General features: G+C 38.0%; 1 protein-coding gene across 1 annotated transcript; it reads right to left on the reverse strand.

Annotated features, from left to right (window-relative positions):
- Positions 1–521: 521 nt before the first annotated feature.
- On the reverse strand, positions 522–14,447 carry LOC108436685 (protein SSUH2 homolog). The gene is made up of 12 exons (XM_017713313.2): positions 14,338–14,447; positions 13,832–13,918; positions 13,428–13,497; positions 10,024–10,153; positions 9,459–9,519; positions 9,243–9,364; positions 8,608–8,670; positions 8,348–8,430; positions 7,281–7,373; positions 6,784–6,889; positions 6,512–6,619; positions 522–3,895 (listed from the first exon to the last, which is right to left on the reverse strand). Exons 1-12 carry the CDS (start codon positions 14,357–14,359, stop codon positions 3,755–3,757), a joined length of 1,086 nt encoding a protein of 361 aa, XP_017568802.1. The 5' UTR covers positions 14,360–14,447; the 3' UTR covers positions 522–3,754.
- Positions 14,448–20,456: the final 6,009 nt, after the last annotated feature.

The raw sequence follows: 20,456 nt of genomic DNA on the forward strand, positions 1-20,456 counted from the left end.
ATTAAATGTTTTCTGTATTAAGAGTATCTTATATGAAACGTTAGAATCAATTTTTGCCCTGATTTTTATGTCAGTAGTTTAATTTCTGTTTATTCTACAACAGTTTAATCATTTAAAAAAATAGCATATGGAGATGCTTTAAAATATATAAAAGCATCAGCAACATTGTGTTGTTTTCATTTGATTTATGATTATTCATACTGAATTTCTTCAATAAATAATCATGTTAAATGTAAATGAAAGATAAATACAAGTATGACAGAAAGAATGCCTCATTAAGGGGTAACACCAGTGACAAATTGACAAACATTTTGCATTTTACAATAAAATATTTTAACATACGGTTGGAATTATATCATAATATGATAATAGGAGGAATTAATGGACATATTAAGGTTAAAATACTGTCTAATGCACTATTTAATGAATTTGCATTCCAGTATCTCAATTTTAAGCATTAGCAAATGAACCTTTAACATGACAATAAGTGTTGTAGGTATTGATGAACTGTGACGATTCAGTTATGATTTGATGCCTTGTTTATTTGAAATGCATTCTGTGTGTCTTACTGCATACATACATGGTTAATGCAAAGTCAGGACCATATACCATATTCATACATTTCATATGTACTTAGTTATACATGTAACCGTGGTTACGTACAATTGAAAAAATCCATATATGTGACAAATAAATGATAAGTATATGTCTTAATAGATTGTAAAAATCTATCTAATAAACACATTTGGATTATATTTTTCCCGTATGTGAATACAGCTTTTAATTCATAAATGCACATGCACACCAAGAGTGGCAGAAAATGAGATCATTTTCACAAGGTTTCACAAAAACATTCTAATCCTGAGTTGTTCTGGCAAGCAACCACTGACAAAACGGAGAAATCAGTTCTTTAATTGCTCTAGGGTGAGGACCCCAACTACCGCACCTATCCTCACATGGAATTCCTGAGTTTGCTGAGTTCTAGCATAGTTGTAGCACTTCTTTCTTTTTGAATCACCTTCTTTCTTTCAGCTCTTGGCCTTCTGTGACCCCTCATTTGTCTTCTAAACATGCCATGTCTTCCTGCTTCAGCTATTCCAGTTTTATTTGTCCATTTACAACTACATTAAAAAAACATAATCACTGGCCTTAAGCCATTACATTCGATTATTATTATTCGATGCTACTGATTACACCAATTCACATATCTCACATTTCCATTCCATGACCATTGGTCAAGAGAGTACAAAAGAGGTTAGAATACACTGACTATACCTAATTGTGACTGAATGAGTGTAAACATATAGGCAAAATAAATCAGGACGCAGCACACCAGCATCTAAAACACAACATATGCTGGTCTATGTTGCTTTTTCTAGCAAAGAAGTCCATGAGCTACCTGGTTACCATGGTGGTTTAGGTCAAATCCTTAATAGTGTACTCCATTATAACTATTCCCACTACACATATACCCCCGTTAAGGGTATTAATAGAGAGTAAGTACCTCCTTTGCTGCAGTAACAACTACTCTTCTGGGAAGGCTTTACACTATGTGTTGGAACATATGCTGTGTGGATTTGATTGCATTCAGCCACAATAGCATTAGTGAGACCAAATACTGATGTTGGATGATCAGTTCTAGATGGAGCTTCATTACTCTAGAGAACACAGCTCCACTGCACCAGAGCCCAGCACTGGGGGCTTTATACCCCTCTAGCCCATGCTTGGCATTGGACATTTAACCTTAATCTCACAAGCAGACGCACCCGAGCTTCACATTCTTCACGACTGTACAAGCCACATGCCAGCAATGGGTGCACCTTAAAGTAGCTGAATTCAGTAAGGAGGGCTGTCTGGATACTTTTGGGAAGTATAATCAACTGCAATAGGCTGGCAATCAATCTTGACCAGCACAAACCAGATTCACACAAAAGGCCTATATATTCTTCAGGGACCTACCACACCCCACTCAGGAATTCAACTAGACCACACGACCAACATGAAATGTGATCGACCTTCTGTGTTTTCAAGAATCTACAAAAGCTGGCCACTGCGTTTCAGCTGCAAAGATTTTTTTAATTTCCTCTGTGGAAACGAGAGCTTATCTCTACTGCTACAGAAGGGTAGACAATCTGCAAAGGGTTGCACTATGCTGCTCAGACATAGCGATCTATGTTTGAGATTTATTAACTTTATTACTATTACTTTTATTATGTTTGGATGCAACTATATTGATGATTAACATTGCTTTGAAAGGAAGAGACTTGAATTGAAAAGGAAACAAATTTGATCCGTGTATTTGTTTGCTAGTTATTAATCCCTCATGCTGGCTCTTCTGAATGCTTTAAAATGAAAGTCAGAAAGAAAATATCTGAGAGATCTGAACATTTCTGATAGAACACGTCTCATAGAAATCTTAGTGGTTTTAACAAGTTCTACCTGTCACTGCTGTCATTACGTTTTGCATCTCATAATTGGTAACTCTGCAGAAGTAAAAATACAGTCTCAACTACAAAGTTTAACTTCAATGTTATTCTGAACTACGGGTCCAATAAAAAGCATATCTAGTGTTTTCAAATGATGTTAAAAATTTAAAAAATTTTAAAAATAAAAATGCACTTTTTTATGCATATTTTGATACAGTATACAGTATAAAGTATATTGTATATCAATACAGTGCTGACCTCTCTATGTCTCCACAGGTTATATATAAGGTATACAGAGACAGTGGTTTAGTACAAGTAAGGAGGTCTCTCACAGCTAGTTCTAACAAGAAAATAATACTGGTTGCTCTTAGTAGTTACAACATGCAATGTAATAAATTTATGCTAAATTATGTTGTTTAATAGATGAATTTACTAAATTGAGTTAGTACCTTACTAATGCATAGCATAATCACAATTCAGTAATCAGTTATGGACACAGTGAAGGTCTGGGTCTGATACTGACTATTTACATTATATATCATGCACAGAATTCTTGTTCATACAGTGAAAAATGTAACCCGTTTTTGTAATTACATGATTCAAGTGTGTATGTCAGTTCCACATGAATAAAATACACAGATCAGGCATAACAATATGACCACCTCCTTTTTTTATGCTCATTGTCCATTTACAGCCCCACTTACCATTTAGGTGCACTTTATAATTCTATAATTCTATAATTTATAAACTCCAGCGGCACTGCTGTCTGATCCATTCAGACCAGCGCAACACACTAACACCACCACCAGATCACCCAAATAGTACCTGCTCTGTGATGGTCCTGAACAATGAAGAACACTCTTGTAGCACTTCTTGTAAGTCGCTCTGGATAAGAGCATCTGCTAAATGCTGTAAATGTAAACAGGGTAAAAGGGGGCTAGTAAAGTATGCAGAGAAACAGATGGACTACAGTCTGTAACTGTAGAACTACAAAGTGCACCTATATAGTAAGTGGAGATGATAAAATGGACAACGAGGATAGAAACAAGGAGGTGGTCATAATGTTATGCCTGATCGTTGTATATGACCTCAGCACAGTTATTGACAAAAGTAAACAAAGTAAAAGACAAAACTGTGCTGATATGTTTTATCAATGTAGAAATTACACATTTGAGTCAAGTACATTCAATACAGTGGAATCAAAGCTGTTTTTTAAAATGAACTGTCAATTTAACAGTCTACCTGTTGTAATATCATCATAAAGATACTACTAATATTGGTGTATGCATGATGTTTAGCGTCCCATCCAGGGCATGTGGCTTCACGTTTTAGAGTATAGTGCAGCAGCATGTAGCTGGATAGTCATCTGCTTTAACTTTTGACTCATTACCAAAAACATAGTAAACATGGGATTTTCCCTCCCACTCGTAGGTCACCTTGGTGATGGGAATCAGTTCCACGCGTTGTTGCTGGAACACAGAGAGACTCTGAATTAGTTCTCATTTCAACAATCAAGGATTCTCATATATAGAGAGTCAAGAAAATGAGGAACAAAACCTCATATCTACAGAATGATAACTTTACAGGAGAAGGAAAAAACACTTTACTTAATGTAAGTCAAAGGAAACAAACTTTTTTCAGTCATTTTAGATCATTTCTTTTGGTTCATCATGAAGTTCACACACAATGTAAAGGACAACAGGCATTTGCAAATTATGTCATAAATAAAAATGACATATTATACCAACTTTATACAGTGCTGTGCAAAAACAGCCATCAACTACAAGATATTAATTTTCATATTTCTGAGGAGATTCAATATAAGATAAAAGATATTCACTAAGGAAGGGCAAAGTCAAAGAAACACAAAGCCCTGTTTGAATAATTTTCTTTAACTTGTTCACGCCGGCTTCGACTCACCACTCCGATGTACATCACTCCTACATTACAGAAGTGTTTGCACACAGCCAAAGTGGACGTGACAGTCTCTTTGCTTAGATGCAAAGATTTTTGCCAATCCAATGTATTGAATTAATTCTGATTATAGATTAAGAGTGAGGTGTTGATATGCTCACTCTACTCAACAGTTTGAAAGAAAATCTCCAGTTTCATGCGCACTAACTGTAAAAAATGAGAGGTCAGCTCAACTTAAAATGATTTAGTAACTGATTTCATGGCTTTTCTTGAGTTGAGTCAACTTGAGGGCACCAAAGTTCACACAACTCAAACTTCTTAGTTAAGTCAAAAATTCTCCAAGCTACTGTTTCTAGATCTGCATCTCGGTTAGATAAACTAAACAGAATGTGTTTTTTTACTCAGTTTCTCCACTAGCTGGCACTCCTTCTATCACTCAGTCCCATCTGGCATATTCTTCTCTTGGGTTTCCGGATAGTGGACAGCTGTGGTATTGCTGGGATTCAAACTCACAACCTCCTGATGTTGGGATGAATTATTACACAGCTGCACCACACAAGATGATGCCATGCTTCAAAGTCAAAACAACAAATATTTTCTCCAGTATATTAAACATTTGTAGACACAAAATCTGAGTTGCTTCATGTGTTCCTGAGTGGTGCACTGGACTGAGCTGTCAACCCAACAGGAGGTTGTGAGTTTGAGCCCCAGTGATGCCATAGCCATCGACCTCTCATTTTTTATAGTGTACAAGTAATCACACGTATGCGTAGAGTACTGCTTGGTGTAGATGACATCATAATAACAAGTATCACATGAGTCCAGTCAGAGTGAGATGAGCAGCAGTGAGCAGTACTTGTGTTTTTAATTGCTTTAAAATGATGTCAGGAAAACATTCTTCACATGTATTTATTAAAGAAGAGCGAGAGGAAGACATCATGTTCTGAGACACATAGGCTGGACGTCCGTCCCACTACTGTCTTTTGTTTACATGGACGTATTCTATTTCAATTGGGCTATTACTGGGATTATCAGGCTGCACGTAAACGTGGTTAATGAGGAGCAGGTTATTCAAACAAAATACAGTCACCCTCAGGAGGTTAGCCGTAGTGAACTAATTGGCCGGCCATGCAAACTTTGGAAAGCTAAATGTCTTTTAACAAGTTTGAGCAAAACATAAAGTAGTTTAACTCTATAGCTTATAAACTGGCAGCACGGTGGGTAGCACTGTCTATCACCTCACAGCGAGGAGGGCCTGCGTTCGTTTCCCCGGTCCCCGGTCACCCATCTCTCTATGGAGTTTGCATGTTCTCCCCGTGTCTGCGTGGGTTTCCTCCGGGTTCTCCGGTTTCCTCCCACAGTCCAAAGACAAACAATTAGGCCAACTGGACATGCTAAATTGCCCCTGGGTGTGAGTGACTGTCTGTGTCTGTCTGTCTGGCCTGTGATGGACTGTCGACCTGTCCAGGGTGTATCCTGCCTTCAGCCCGATGACCGCTGGGATAGGCTCCAGGACCCCCCAGCTACCCTGAGGGACAATCAGCTTAGAAAACGGATGGATGGATGGAGCTTATAAACTGTTTTTACTGCTATTGTTTTGAGTTTGAAAAGGGAAATATGTCATGTCACAATAATTTCTGGGTAACTGCGACTGCTGAAGTTCACATTGGTGTTCACTGGACCCCTCACCCCTCCGGGGGTTCAACTAAAACCCTTCACTTCAGCTAATAAAGTAATGGAACAGCCCTTAAGATGGTGCCTGGGATTCCCCTGCAGGGAAATGATGAGCACAAGTGGACAAGGGCTTGTTAAATCAGGTGTTGAAACACCTTTAAAGGTGTAGAAAATTATCCCTGCACATTCTTTTGAACACTGAAAGCAAATCTGGAGAGACTTACTAAGAGTAGAAGCTATACTGATGGAGAAGAGTAGACATGCTAAATACCGGAAAAAATATATTTAGTTGTAGAGGCTCTTGCGTCATCTCCTGTCTTTTTTGGTTAAATGTGTTTTCTTCCTTTTTCCTGACACTAAAAAATGACTTCTTACTGGAAAAATAAATGAAGGGTGGTCTCTTTTGCACAGAAGGGTGACTTTTGCACAGTACTGTATGTCACAAGGCACAAATAAATCTGAAATCAAAAACATGACATAGTCCATAGGGAACCTACCTGTTGTAGGATGCGAGCAGATTGAGAATATTTGCTCTGATGCTCCCTAATCATTCTTTCAGATGCCTGGACCATGTTGTGGTCTGGGAATCCAAGCAGTGGATATACCTAAAGCAATAACAATAATAATAATAAGAAGAAGAAGAATACTGTAGTAATGGTCATGATGACAGCAGACTACACAGAAGATAATAAAATGTGAGGGACACATTTATATTCAAACAAATACAAACATCAACAATGAACATCTGCAGTAATTTGCATTCTCTTACCATGTACTTGGTATCTTTAAAGAGTTGCTTTCCACTGACAGCATCCAGCTTCTCCATCTTCAAACCACTCGCCTGCTCTGCCATAAAATCCTCAACATTGTTTTTCCTGGTATGAAAAACATGTGCATCACAAACCCTTTCCTTCAGCGAACAAAGATGCATAGTGGCATTGATGCAAAGCACGTTATTATTAAGCACCAAAAGCTAATGAAGGGCAAATAGTGCTAACAGTAAAAATACAGGGGGTGAACAAAATAATGGAAACAACATATGAAGTACTCATAGACACTGACGACTTTATTAAGCATGTCTACCATATAGGTGCAGTTGTACCAGTGTATCAGGCACAGCAGTGATTCTGGGGTAACTGATAACTGGCCAATTAGAATCAATATTTCATGCCTTTTCATAATTTTGTTTTTTGTACACCTCTTGTACATTGCTTCTTTAATGTCAATAGTTCACTTTAAATTACTTTTAAAGTGTAAGTGAATTACCATTCCACAGTGAGTTTGACGTAGGATAGCAGCTGCCGCTTCCCTTTGCAGGTTGCACACTGTACCGTTCCTTGACCTGAGCAATCATTGCACCTGTACAGATAGCAAAGAAAACAGGATAGCGTGACAAAGTATCACAGTAGATGACTTTCTGGTGGAAAGATAAAAACTTGTAGTCCACAAGTAGGTGTTCAGGAGCAACATTAAAAGTAAGTTTAAGATTTATTAAATGCATTTTTTTAAAAACAAACTTTTTACTGTATTATTACCAATTAATTAATTAATTAATTACCACACTCTTAAAAAACAGTGCTAAAGAGGGTTCCTTGTGTGATGCCAGAGAAAAATCACTTTTGGCTCCAACTTTTCAATGGATGGTTCGTCGGGAAACTATTTTTGATATGTAAATGGGAAGAGTTTTTTTGAAGAACATCCACATAACATAAAGGTTCTATGCAGAACCCTTAAATTGGTACAAAAATTATTATATTATATGAAGATTCTTTTAACCGTGAAAAGGTTCTTCATGCACACAAATCTCGTTTTCAAAAATGGTTCTTTAGGCCATAAATTTACGTGAAGCAAAGGTAGTTCTGTATATCACCTCTCAAAAACCCCATTGTAGCACCTTTTATAAGAGTGTAGGTAAAAGCTCTCACCTATTAGTTACGGTAGCATCAACTGATGATAGTGTTACATAAGCGCAGCATGCCACTACGCTGGCCACACTGGAGAACCTTTACTTTGTGCTGTAACTTTTTTCTGCATTACATAAAACAGTTAGTGTTGTAGGCTTGTAAATATTAACAATATGGACTAGCAAAAAACACAAAGATTATGTCTGAAAACACTTGTCAAATACTTCAGATCCCTATAAACATTCCCTATAAACATTCAAAATATGATGTTACATAAAATTAATGGATTATAAACTAACCTTGAGGGATGAGGATGAGATTGTACACATTGTCAAATTATGTAGACCACTGTTTTATGATCTTGTGACATTGAAAATCAGTTATCTGTGTCTATATTCAGCTGTTAGGCAGCCATGGGTGTATGCATACTTCTTTTTTCCTGTCCCGTTGCACTCGTTGCAGCTTTCCTCTCCAGACACTTTCCCAGAGCCACTGCATGTCAGGCACACTTTCTACATTGACAAATTGAAAGCACTGCTTACAAATAAAGCAAATAGGAAGGCATTCAAGAGTCATCTCTCACTGTTAGAGATAAAAACAATGCAGTACAAATGACTTCATAACATGACACTCCGTCTCTTTATATAAAATATACACATTCTGAAAAGCACAAAGTTGAAATTACTTACATCCCCTGAGCCAGTACATGCAGTGCAGGCACATTTCCCAGTGGCTGAGCACTTCTCACAAGGCTAAAAAGAAAATTCACAGAATAAGTAGGGCTTATCCTTGATCTGCTTTTTCAGAGGTGCTAGGTTTGGATGCTGAAAAAACTGAACTTCTTTCAAACGTTAGTAAACTGAAAAACAAACCTGTGGATGTTATGTGTTTCATTTGTGTGGAAAATATTTAAATTTAGTATTCAACAAATTTCAGTACATTTCACTGCACTATAACCTTATACTACATATCTTTTATTTTGAAAGTTGGATTAGCTTGTCTTTAAATTTAAAGCCTTTAAGATAATAATGGGCATCTCGTTCACATTCTTATTCATTTGCATGTACACACTGAATTTGATCTTCCTAAACTACCTGGGAACCTTATGGAATTAAATTTCCTTATCGCCCATTGTAATTCTCAAAATAATGTATACATGCCTAAACCAACTGAAGTTTCTGAAGTTTGCTATGAGTTCAAATTTTTATCTTTTTTTTTTTGCCTTTTATTTCTCAAATTTTAATCTTAATGAAAAATGTATGCCATAAATGCGATACAAGATACAAGCAAAGTGAATAATATCCCTCCTGTTGACTGTGTTTACCTTGACTGATGAGGTGTAGGGAACTTCAACTTCCTGAACAGAATCTTTAAACATTTCAGGGGGGTTAACCGGGATTTGCCATGGACCAGGAGGAGGCTGTGTGAAAGCATTCACTGGCTGACCTGTTGCCAAACACATTCACAGCATTGAGGGAAACCATGAAACCATGTAAGTGGTTGTAAAGAAACTTGCTGATAGCTGTAAAACTGTCATTACCATCATAAGGCTTAGTGGCCCATTCTGTCTTTCTGGACTCAGTGTAGGTCTCCAGTCGATACTATGGAGGAAAGACATTTGTTAGTAGGGTGTCAGCAATTACGAAAAGACATTTCTATGGAATTAATGTGAAAAGAAGCACCTTCTATTGTTACAAGACAAGAAAAAAAGAAGAAAGTGCTTGTTGTACAGTCTACTTATTACTGTCAAGACTGTAAAAACTACACACATTGCAGATTCATATTGGATTAAACTCACTCCACAATTATTACTGTCTGACTATAAACCCCATAGACACTAGAGATACATAGTGGATTAAAATCACTCACAATTATTACTGTCTGACCATAAAACCCACATACGCTACAGATTCATACTGGATTCAAATCATTACACAATTATTGCTGTCTAACTATAAAAAGTCCATAAACTAAAATTTGATTAAAATGAGATATTCTTGCTAATCTCTTAAATTACAGCTCCTCCCCAGTTAAAACTAATCCAACTCTAAAAGGGCCTTAGAGTTTTCACGTGTTGTCAATCGAGAGATCGTGTGGAGACTTACACGGTAGGTGTTGAACTGTTCCATGTTGGTAATCGTGCAATCTTTCGCTGGGCCAGATGACCAGCAACAGTTGCTGTCTACATGCTTGCAGAATGCCTCTTTGGCATCTTCCTTAGTGAGAGCAGGAATACTGAAAAAGCAAAACAAAATGAGCTAAATTTCGTCATTCTTCAAAGTGTCCATATTAGATCAGATTATTAATACCAACAAATACAGATTCACCGCATCTTTCCCTGGCCGGAACATACGCTCTTCCAGTACCTTCCAATACTTCTTTCTTCATTTATTTATCCAAACATAAATAATGGACACATCACACACACACTACTGCACTACTATTTAACCCTATTGTAGTGCTGATGTTGTTGTTACTCATTTACATTTACGTTTACAGCATTTAGCAGACGCTCTTATCCAGAGCGACTTACAAGAAGTGCTTTGTCAATCTAGAGAAAGTATCTTCGCTAGTTACCAAGAGCTTAGAGAAAAAGACAGTCCTGAGCTCAGATACTGCTAGAAACAAAATGTCACTGCAGACACCAAGAGAAAAAGAAACTCAGTGGTCTGGTGGACCCACCACATTACTGTTTTTTTAAATTAATACAGCTGTAACTTTCTTCTTCCTCTTTCGGCTGCTCCCTTTAGGGGTTGCCACAGTGGATCATCTGCCTCCATCTTGCCCTATCCACTGCCTCCTCTACTTTCACACCAACCATCTCCATGTCCACCTTCACTACATCCATAAACCTTCTCTGAGGTCTACCTTTTCTCCTTCTACCTGCCAATTAATACAGCTGTAACAATTTATGTAAAAATACCAGATGTTTAAAATATCACAAGTGGCCAGCATAAGGTTCTACTTTAGCAGCTGTAGCCTATTTATGTTGTCCACCCTCACACAAACATACACACATACACAAACACACACATTCACAAAAACATACTCACACTAACAGCAGGCCATTTAGGAGGAGAAGACAGTGAAGGGACACAGCACCTCCACACTTTTACACCACATGTGTAGTATGAATGTGTATGGTGGGAGTGCAGTGTGAAGCACGGTATGAAGAAAAATGTGTTAGAAGTTCTTCACAGAAAATGAACAAAGGCCAAGGAATCTGGGCTTGAAATAAATCGCATCATTTTTTTTATTTTGGGGAACATCAAAAACAGACCCACAGACCCCAAAACCACAAGGGTTAATGTAAAGCACAAAAGCACATACATTTGTATAGAAAGTTTCAGTGTCCCTTGTAAAATCATTTTTACTGATTTTCTAAGTGAAAATAAGTTTTCACGTCCTCTACAGAGAATGCACTTCGGCACATTTTAATGCACAAATACTATTCAATAGCTGAATTTAACATATTGGCATGTTTTATTGTCAGCTATGGTAAACTTAAATAACTCAAATAAATACAAACTGTGCCCTGTAAAGGACATGTGAACTTAGTCTCACACAATCAACAAAACAAGAAATTCAACTGGGAAGGTTTAAATGTTTACATATAACTGTAAACTAAAGATTCAGTAGTTTCAATGACTGCATCACTACAATAACCACACTGACTTCTGCAGCTTTAAACTTCCACTTTTATTTGATGAACTCTTTATATATATACAGGAGCTATAAACGCCATACAAAGGTTGTCTTGAAACCCAGTACACTGACACGCTGACATGAAAGCATTCCAATTACATAACAACCCATAGATTCGGCCTTTGAATGGATTTACTGAAATCCTTTCACTGGTAATCAGCTGTTTAAAGTTACAGCCCTTCTTTAATCAGTCACACTGAGTTAGTAGCTCCTGTTTTGGTGTTTCATTTTATTTCTTTGTTCAGTGCCTTTTATTTTAGATCAAAAGGATTCAAACAGAGCAAACAGTAACCCAACATCCTTCCATTTCTACGCTGCCGTTCATAAACAGGCTGCCTACATTTTAAAATAGCTTAATAGAAGTAATCTTTCATTTTTAATTTTTAATTGCTTTAAAATTACTTCACAGTGGTCCTCATTCACCAATATCTTCCTAAGTTTCTTAAATTTGTACTTGAGAAAAACTATGTTAGATTCATGACGCGTTCTTAAACTACAGAACTGTTTGCACCTTTGTACTCTTGAGTGTGTGTAGCTTCTGATTTTACTTAAGAATAAATCCCAAATAAGAAAACATTGGTGAACTGAGCAAATGGATTTTAAGTAGAAATGTCTTCTTAAGAATTGTTGATGAATGAGGCCCAGTGTTTTTAAGTACTTCTACGAGTTTCTAGGGGAATATCTCACTGCTGTCCTTAGTTTATGGTTTGAACTCTTTGTCTCTTTATATTGTTTCTAACCAGAATCTGCACATTTTGAACCAGACATTAGACCTTTTTTACAAGTAAAATGTATATTTGTTTGCATTCATATATTCAATTTGTAATAACACTTACCGTAGCTCTTAAATGCACTTTATCTATATCAGTAGCATAAACTGACCTCACGTGCTGTGATAGAAACACTTTTCCCATCATCTTTTTAGTTCATGAAACTGAAATTATTCTCTTTCGTCTCATCAGAAACTTCCAAAAGCAGAAGCTTCTGTAATGTCAGGAAAAAAAATATGATGTGATCATTTTGTGCAAAAGATGTGAAACTAAGTTTAAATCAGTGCTCACCTAATAATAGGGAACTAAAAACAAGAAAAAAATTTCATCATTTAAAAATGATGATGACAAATTCCGATAAAACAGAGCAAAACCGGTCCATATTCTACTGTAAGTTGCACTGACACCAAAAGGCCTGTTTTTTGTTTCGGGCTTTTTATTATTACTTTCAATTTTAAAAGTTTTGTAGAAGTACAGATGCACATACTCCTGTTTTGAATAGTAAAGCAAATGTAGTGTAACTTTAAGACTCATTTAAGGTATAAAACTGGACCTTAAGAACAGTATTGTGCCTTTGAGGGTACATTTACATAGTTTTTCCCTCTGGGAGATCTTCGCGCACTTCAGTATTTTATCAAAATTTGATCATTTTGAGTACAAGCAGACGATTTTTAAATTTTGTTTCTATATTTATTTCATATACATATATACACATATATACAAAACGCATAGAACTGTGCACAACCCCTCCCCATTCTATTCTGTGTCATTTGTTTACATTGTGTGTTTGCACTGAGATGGAGTTGCTTTTAATCTCATTGTACTGTGTATAGTGACAATAAAGGCATTCTATTCTATTCTATTCATTCTATTCTATTTAGACTTCAAGGCCTTTACAGTTTACACAGCTTTGGAGGGGCTTGAACATGTCTCTACAAGCCCACGTCCTCGCACATGAGCGTGACACTGATTTAGAAAATATGTAAGTTGTAACACAGAAGAATGATACGTAAGAATAAATGACGAGATCTCACCTCCAGTCTTGCGCAGGATGTGAGTCAGGAGTTGGCATGGGCTGGACAGGTGGAGGAGGGATAAAGCCACCTGATTAAAATATGACAGCACTGTAAGTGGATTCAAAAAATAAAAACATAAAATGTGGCTTGTGCAAAGTATGGCACATTTTATAATTCGTTTTTTTTTTCCTACAATTTCTTAAAACTCGGAATGTAAATCGTTGAATAACATTTGCTAAAAGTGCAAACTAATCTCACAATAAACTGGTGTAGACTGTATATCACTCAGCCCTATTGATAATACAGCATGAATCCCTGCATAAACAAAACAAACGTGGATTCATACATCTGTTGCTGTGGCTTTAAGTCTACAGTGAAGATGCAAAGATCATTTCACAGCAGTGGCTGCTGCTTTTCCCTACCGCTCGCCCCTGGGACAAGCCCCTCATATCCAGGAACAGGATTATACAAGGCTGGGGCCTGCATACCCATCACTGCAGGATACATAGCTGGGGGGCAAACACAGAAACATCCCAATCAGTTAAACAAGCATGAGATTAACATGAGGACATTAATATACAACATGTTTAGTAGGTTATATAGATGATACAAAAACCAAGCACTCAGAAATGAGAAGTAGACCTGTTGTTTTTGTCCTTTTTTTTTTTTTTAAAGAATAAAAAGAAACAGACCAACATGCTTCAGGCTCCACGCGTACAGAAAACACATATAGGCCACATTAAACCAGTAAAATTCTGTAGTTTTCTATTCCTCCATTTGTGAAGTATCTACAGTAACTGGCTGTTTTGCTGCTGCAGCACAAACACCCCCCGCGCTGAAACCGACACAATTAACTTAATGGAGGTTCTTGAAGCGACAAAAGCTAAACAGAGGGAATCAGAAACGAAAGGAATGTAGAAAAACCTACCGGGACCCGCTGGATAAGCCATTATAGGTGAATAGTGAGAGACTCTGGCTCGGTTTAACTGTCTTCTTGTGAGGAATGTGCCCCAAATGTACTCGCACGGAGAGCGGAGATTCGATTACTGAGGACTCCTCCCCAATCCCCTCCTCCCCACAGCTAACTGCTCTCAGCCCACTGGCTCCACTCCGCGACCGAGTCGTGTTTCAAATGGCGAACTCACGGTTTATCAAGCACATGTAAACCATATTTACCTCACATTCAGGGTAAAAATACTTCATACTTTGATATGAGGAGAAATTTCAGATGAAGGCGATGTAGCTGTGTACATTAAACCCTACCGCCCTTTTCTGGAATGTTCTTTGGTCCACACTGCTTAAAACGGCCTGTAGTCAAGGAAAAGAATCACTATAATGTCTGTCTGTCTGTCTGTCTAACTCTCCGTCCAGCCATCCATTCTGCTGAAAAAGGACCATTGGACATATATTGAAACTTGATGTTTTTGCATTCCAATGGGACTTGGCTTCATCTGTCTGTCTGCCTGTCTGTCCGTCCATCCATCCATCTGTCCATCTACAAAAAAGGCCACTTATTTTTAACAGTAGAATTGGAAATGCTAGAAAATGGCATAAAAAGTTCAAAAGAGTACTACTAAGTGTTCATCAAAAGAATAAGTACACATAACTTTATAATTTTTGACCCTTCAGGAGAAATTCTGAGGCATTTTACTTAAATGTTGATATGAATGGGTGCTGGCAAGAGGGCACATGCTACACGCTAGCTGATTTAAAAACGCCCTATAAAGACCACACAAAAAACCCCAAAACTGCTTAGGTTCTTTCACAATCATGGGTGGGAAGGTCTTGTGAGCAGGTCTCAGCAGATGATTTCTGTAGAAAAGGCTGTGAAAGCAGTAATGAAAGTATTTAAAACGCCTTTCATTTGCTCTCTGAAATGCTGTGGCACAAAGCCATCATAGGAAATGGAAGCATTCTCATGAACTTACAACCCCAATTCCAATGAAGTTGGGACGTTGTGTAAAACATAAATAAAAACAGAATACAATGATTTGCAAATCCTTTTCAATCTATATTCAATTGAATACACTACAAAGACAAGATATTTAATGTTCAAATGGATAAACTTTATTGTTTTTTGCAAATATTCACTCATTTTGAATTTGATGCCTGCAACACATTCCAAAGAAGTTGGGACAGGGGCAACAAAAGACTGAGAAAGTTGAGAAATGCTCAAAAGAACACCTGTTTGGAACATTCCACAGGTGAACAGATTAATTGGAAACAGGTGAGTGTCATGATTGGGTATAAAGGGAGCATCCCTTAAAGGCTCAGTCATTCACAAGCAAGGATGGGGCGAGGTTCACCACTTTGTGAACAACATTGTTGAGAACAATGTTTCTCAACGTGCAATTGCAAGGAATTTAGGGGTTTCATCATCTACAGTCCATAATATCATCAAAAGATTCAGAGAATCTAGAGAAATCTCTGCAAGTAAGCGGCAAGGCAGAAAACCAACATTGAATGCCTGCGACCTTCGATCCCTCAGGCGACACTGCATTAAAAACTGACATCAATCTGTAACGGATATTACCACATGGGCTCAGGAACACTTCAGAAAACCATTGTCAGTGAACACAGTTCGTCGCTCCATCTAAAAGTGCAAGTTTAAACTCTGCCATGCAAAGCAAAAGCCATATATCAACACCACCCAGAAACGCCGCCGGCTTCTCTGGGCCTGAGCTCATCTGAGATGGACTGACACAAATTGGGAAAGTGTCCCGTGGTCTGACGAGTCCACATTTCAAATTGCTTTTGGAAACCATGGACGTCGTGTCCTCCGGGCCAAAGAGGAAAAGGACTGTCCGGATTGTTATCAGTGCAAAGTTCAAAAGCCAGCATCTCTGATGGTGTGGGGGTGTGTTAGTGCCCATGGCAGGGGTAACTTGCACATCTGTGAAGGCAGCATTAATGCTGAAAGGTACATACAGGTGTTGGAGCAACATATGCTGCCATCCAAGCAATGTCTTTTTCAGGGACGTCCTGCTTATTTCAGCAAGACAATGCCAAGCCACATTCTGCATGTATTACAGCAGCGTGGCATCGTAGTAAAAGACTGCGGGCCTGCCTGCAGTCCAGACCTGTCTCCCATTGAAAATGTGTGGTGCATTATGAAGCGCAAAATACAACAACGGGACTGTTGAGCAACTGAAGTTGTACATCAAGCAAGAATGGGAAAGAATTCCACCTACAAAGCTTCAACAATCAGTGTCCTCAGTTCCCAAACGCTTATTGAGTGTTGTTAAAAGGAAAGGTGATGTAGCACAGTGGTAAACATGCCCCTGTCCCAACTTCTTTGGAACGTGTTGCAGGCATCAAATTCAAAATGAGTGAATATTTGCAAAAAACAATAAAGTTTATCCGTTTGAACATTAAATATCTTGTCTTTGTAGTGCATTCAATTGAATATAGGTTGAAAAGGATTTGCAAATTATCGTATTCTGTTTTTATTCATGTTTTACACAACGTCCCAACTCAAAAAAGGACTTTTAGGAGGCAAATAACATTTAAACAAGTGACTTCGGCTGACTTCATTAAGCTGAACAGACTGAAAAAAGTTCGCGATTGCTTAAATAACACTTATGAGAAATAACCTTTCAGAAGTTGGAGCTCGTCAGTCTGGGTTTTTTGTCAACTGTAGAAACCACATGTTTTTATCAGCATCAGAAATATTTTGACATTTCTAGCTCATTCTGTCTTTGTCTACCATCTTCATGGATGTTCATTCCTAAAGTCTGTTAACCAAAACAATGCCTTCTTATAAAAAATAAATTACCCGGCAGGCATGTCGTGTTGTTGTCATGTCGTGACAATGTTGTGTCTCAGGGTTGAATTACTGCTATCATTTTGTTGAATTTGAAAGATAAAACTGCGTAGCTTTTCCAGATTGCCACATTAAATGTAAATGCTGCCTCAATGTTTAAAGCAAACGTTGTCTCAACATTACTTTTCGACTCTGCTCTGACATCATATGCCAACATTGCCATAATGTCGTGAAAACGTTTTGTCTTGATGTTGAGTGACAGTTATAAGTATATTGAACACTCTGTAACATTTCAACAATGTCACAAAATCAAATGTGTACAGAAATCCAGAGAGGCTATGAGGTAGTTATAGTATTCTGGATTGTTATGTTGGGACAAAAAGTTAAGTATCTCTTCATGAAGTCATTATTTTGAGATAACAAGTTAAGTATCTTGTGATATCAAGATAACAAAGTTGCTATCTTGAGATAACCAGTTAAGTATCTTGTAATCTCAGAATAACAAATAACATTTATGAGAAGAACCCTGTCAGAAGTTGGAGTTGGTCAGTCTGAACTTTTTTCTGAATTGCAGAAATGTCATGTTTTTACTTGAGATCACAAGATGGCTTACTTGTTATCTCAAGATAACAATCTAGAAACTTGTCGTGTGATCTCAAGATAACAAAGTTGTTAACTTGAGATCACAAGATAATTTACTTTTTATCTCAAGATAAAAATCCAGAAAATTATCTTGTGATCTCAACATAATAAAGTTGTTATCTTGAGATAAAAAGCTAACTATCTTGTAAACTTAAGTTAACAATCCATAAAATTACAGCAACAGCTCATGGCCTCTCCAGACTTCCATAAATGTAAACATTGTTATGACATTTAACTCATAAGTTGTCCTAAAATTAGTTATTTTTTACCCATTTTTCTCTCCAATTTAGTCATGTCCAATTCCACCCACTAGTTACGACTCCCCCAATCACATGTTACTATCAACGCTAGGAGGGTGAAGGCTAACACAGGCTTCCTCCAGGACCTGTGAAGCCAGACACTGCATCTTTCCTTTTCAAATCATTTGCACATCATTGCATTTTGTTTTTATTTAAATTTTGCACAGCGTCCTAACTTTTTTGGAAATGGGGTTGTACACATAAACTTAGCACAAAAAGTAAGGAAATTTGTGTTTGGTAGATTATTACTTTGTTGTAACAATGCTTCTTGGCAATAAATCTTATACCATTGGAAAGGCTGTTAATTTCTCTTTTAAATGGTGCCACATTTGTAAGGAATATGCATTTGTGGGATGAGCAGTAGAGCTAACTATGTGGGTTGTACCCATGAAAAATTTGCCAAATCCTCTCTGCTAATGCCAAACAGCTTATTCTGCCAATGACTCGTTTGGTATTTGGTGGACTGGATGATTGAAGTTTGAAGAAACAAGACATATTGGCAATTTAACAATTTATTCATTTAACCAACAGGAGCCTCAGTAGCGTGTGGAAGAACCATACACAGCCACAACAGCCTGGCACCTCCTCCTCATGCTGGTCACCAGCCTGGTCACACACTGCTGTGGGATGGCATCCCATTCTTCAACCAGCATTTGTCACAAGTCAGCCAACATGGTTGTGTTGGTCACTCTGGCATGAACAGCACGCCCAAGCTGATCCCACAAGTGTTCAATGGGGTCGAGGTCAGGACTGCTGGTAAGCCATTTCATCCTCTCCACTCCCAAATTCTGGAGGTAGTCTCTGATAAACCCCGCTCTGTGGGGGCGAGCGAGCATTGTCATCTTGGAGGATAGAGTTCAGTCCCAGACTGTGGAGATATGGGATTGCCATTGGTTGCAGAATTTCTTCTTGATATCTCTCTGCATTGAGATTGCCTCCAATGATGACAAGCCTTGTTTTTCCAGTGAGGGAGATGCCGCCCCACACCATCACACTGCCTCCACCAAAAGATGTTACTCTATCAGTGCAGCAATCAGCATAGCATTCTCCACGTCTTCTCCACACTTTGACCCTACGATCCAACTGCTGTAGGCAGAATCTGGACACATCGCTGAACATAAAGTTCCTCCACATGTTCAGGTTCCAGTGCACGTGTTGCTGACACCAACGCAAACGGGCCTGACAGCGAAGGGCAGTCATGGAAGGCCTCCTGGCAGCCCGATGAGACTGGAGATTGGCTGCGTGCAGTCTGTTCCGGATTGTCTGGGCAGAGAGCTGTCGGCCATATCATCCTGCAAATCTTGACTGCAAATCTGTAGAAGACAGTCTACGGTACCTGAGTACTGACAGGGTGAGGAAACGATCTTCTGGGGGTGTCGTCTTCTTGGGATGCCCACTTCGCAGCCTGTCTCTGACATCCCCCGTTATGTGGAACTTGGCCTTCAATTTGGAGATGGTACTAGGGCTCACTCCAAATAATGCCGCAACTTGGTTTTGTGGAACACCAGCTTGAAGTTGTCCTATCGCATGGGCCCTGTCCAGATCAGTCAAACATGGCAGACACCATGAAATTCAGAAATTCTTGGAGCAGACACCTACTGACCACTGTAGCAGGGCCCATGCTCACAGGTGCTGCCAATCAGGTGCCAATTAGTTACAACAAAAGAAATAATCTACCAAACACACATTTCCTTACTTTTGTGATAAGTTTATATGCAAATACAGACATATACACCTGCTGGCACTATGCCAGCCACACTTTAGTAGGCAGACAGTTAATCATTTCAGTCCTGAAATTTTTGGCTCATTCTCAACCAGACTGACGTGTATAAAAACTCCAGCAACATCTCTGTATCTGATGACACCCACACAACAAACACTGCACTGAAAGAAAAGACAGGTTTTGTAAATGGTTAAAGGAAAACTTTCAGAGATGTAAAATAACTGCTTCATGTATTAAAATGACAGTACTGCATATAAAAATCTAAGTTAAGCAAATAAACAGTGATTTATATTAAAATGTGTTCTCTGTATAGGGTGTGTGAACAATATGAAAATCAACATATGTGTACATATGTACACATATGTTACCACATGGTCCAAGTGGTCCAAAATTACTTGGAAAAAATGAATTATCCATTTTCTTTCAAAAGTTAATATTTTTCCTTGTCCTGTAAAGTTACATTTTTGGACAGTTTTGTTCCGACTACAGCAATAAGTTTGGTTCTTAGCTTGTACATTTGGTTTAATTGATATAGAGCCTTTACAATATTTTAAGTTGAATATGATAATAATTATTAATATAATAAGCTCTTATGAACAGACAATCCCCAATTTAATCAT

The sequence above is a fragment of the Pygocentrus nattereri genome, chromosome 21 (genome assembly GCF_015220715.1).
Source record: "Pygocentrus nattereri isolate fPygNat1 chromosome 21, fPygNat1.pri, whole genome shotgun sequence".
Taxonomy (NCBI): Eukaryota; Metazoa; Chordata; class Actinopteri; order Characiformes; family Serrasalmidae; genus Pygocentrus; species Pygocentrus nattereri.

Coding starts and splice junctions, on each gene's coding strand:
- LOC108436685 (XM_017713313.2), bottom strand. CDS start 14,359: ATGGCTTATCCAGCGGGTCCCG. Junction 13,919..14,337: donor GGCTTATCCAGCGGGTCCCG/GTAGGTTTTTCT, acceptor TTTGCCCCCCAG/CTATGTATCCTGCAGTGATG. Junction 6,890..7,280: donor GTCAAACTCACTGTGGAATG/GTAATTCACTTA, acceptor TTTTCATACCAG/GAAAAACAATGTTGAGGATT.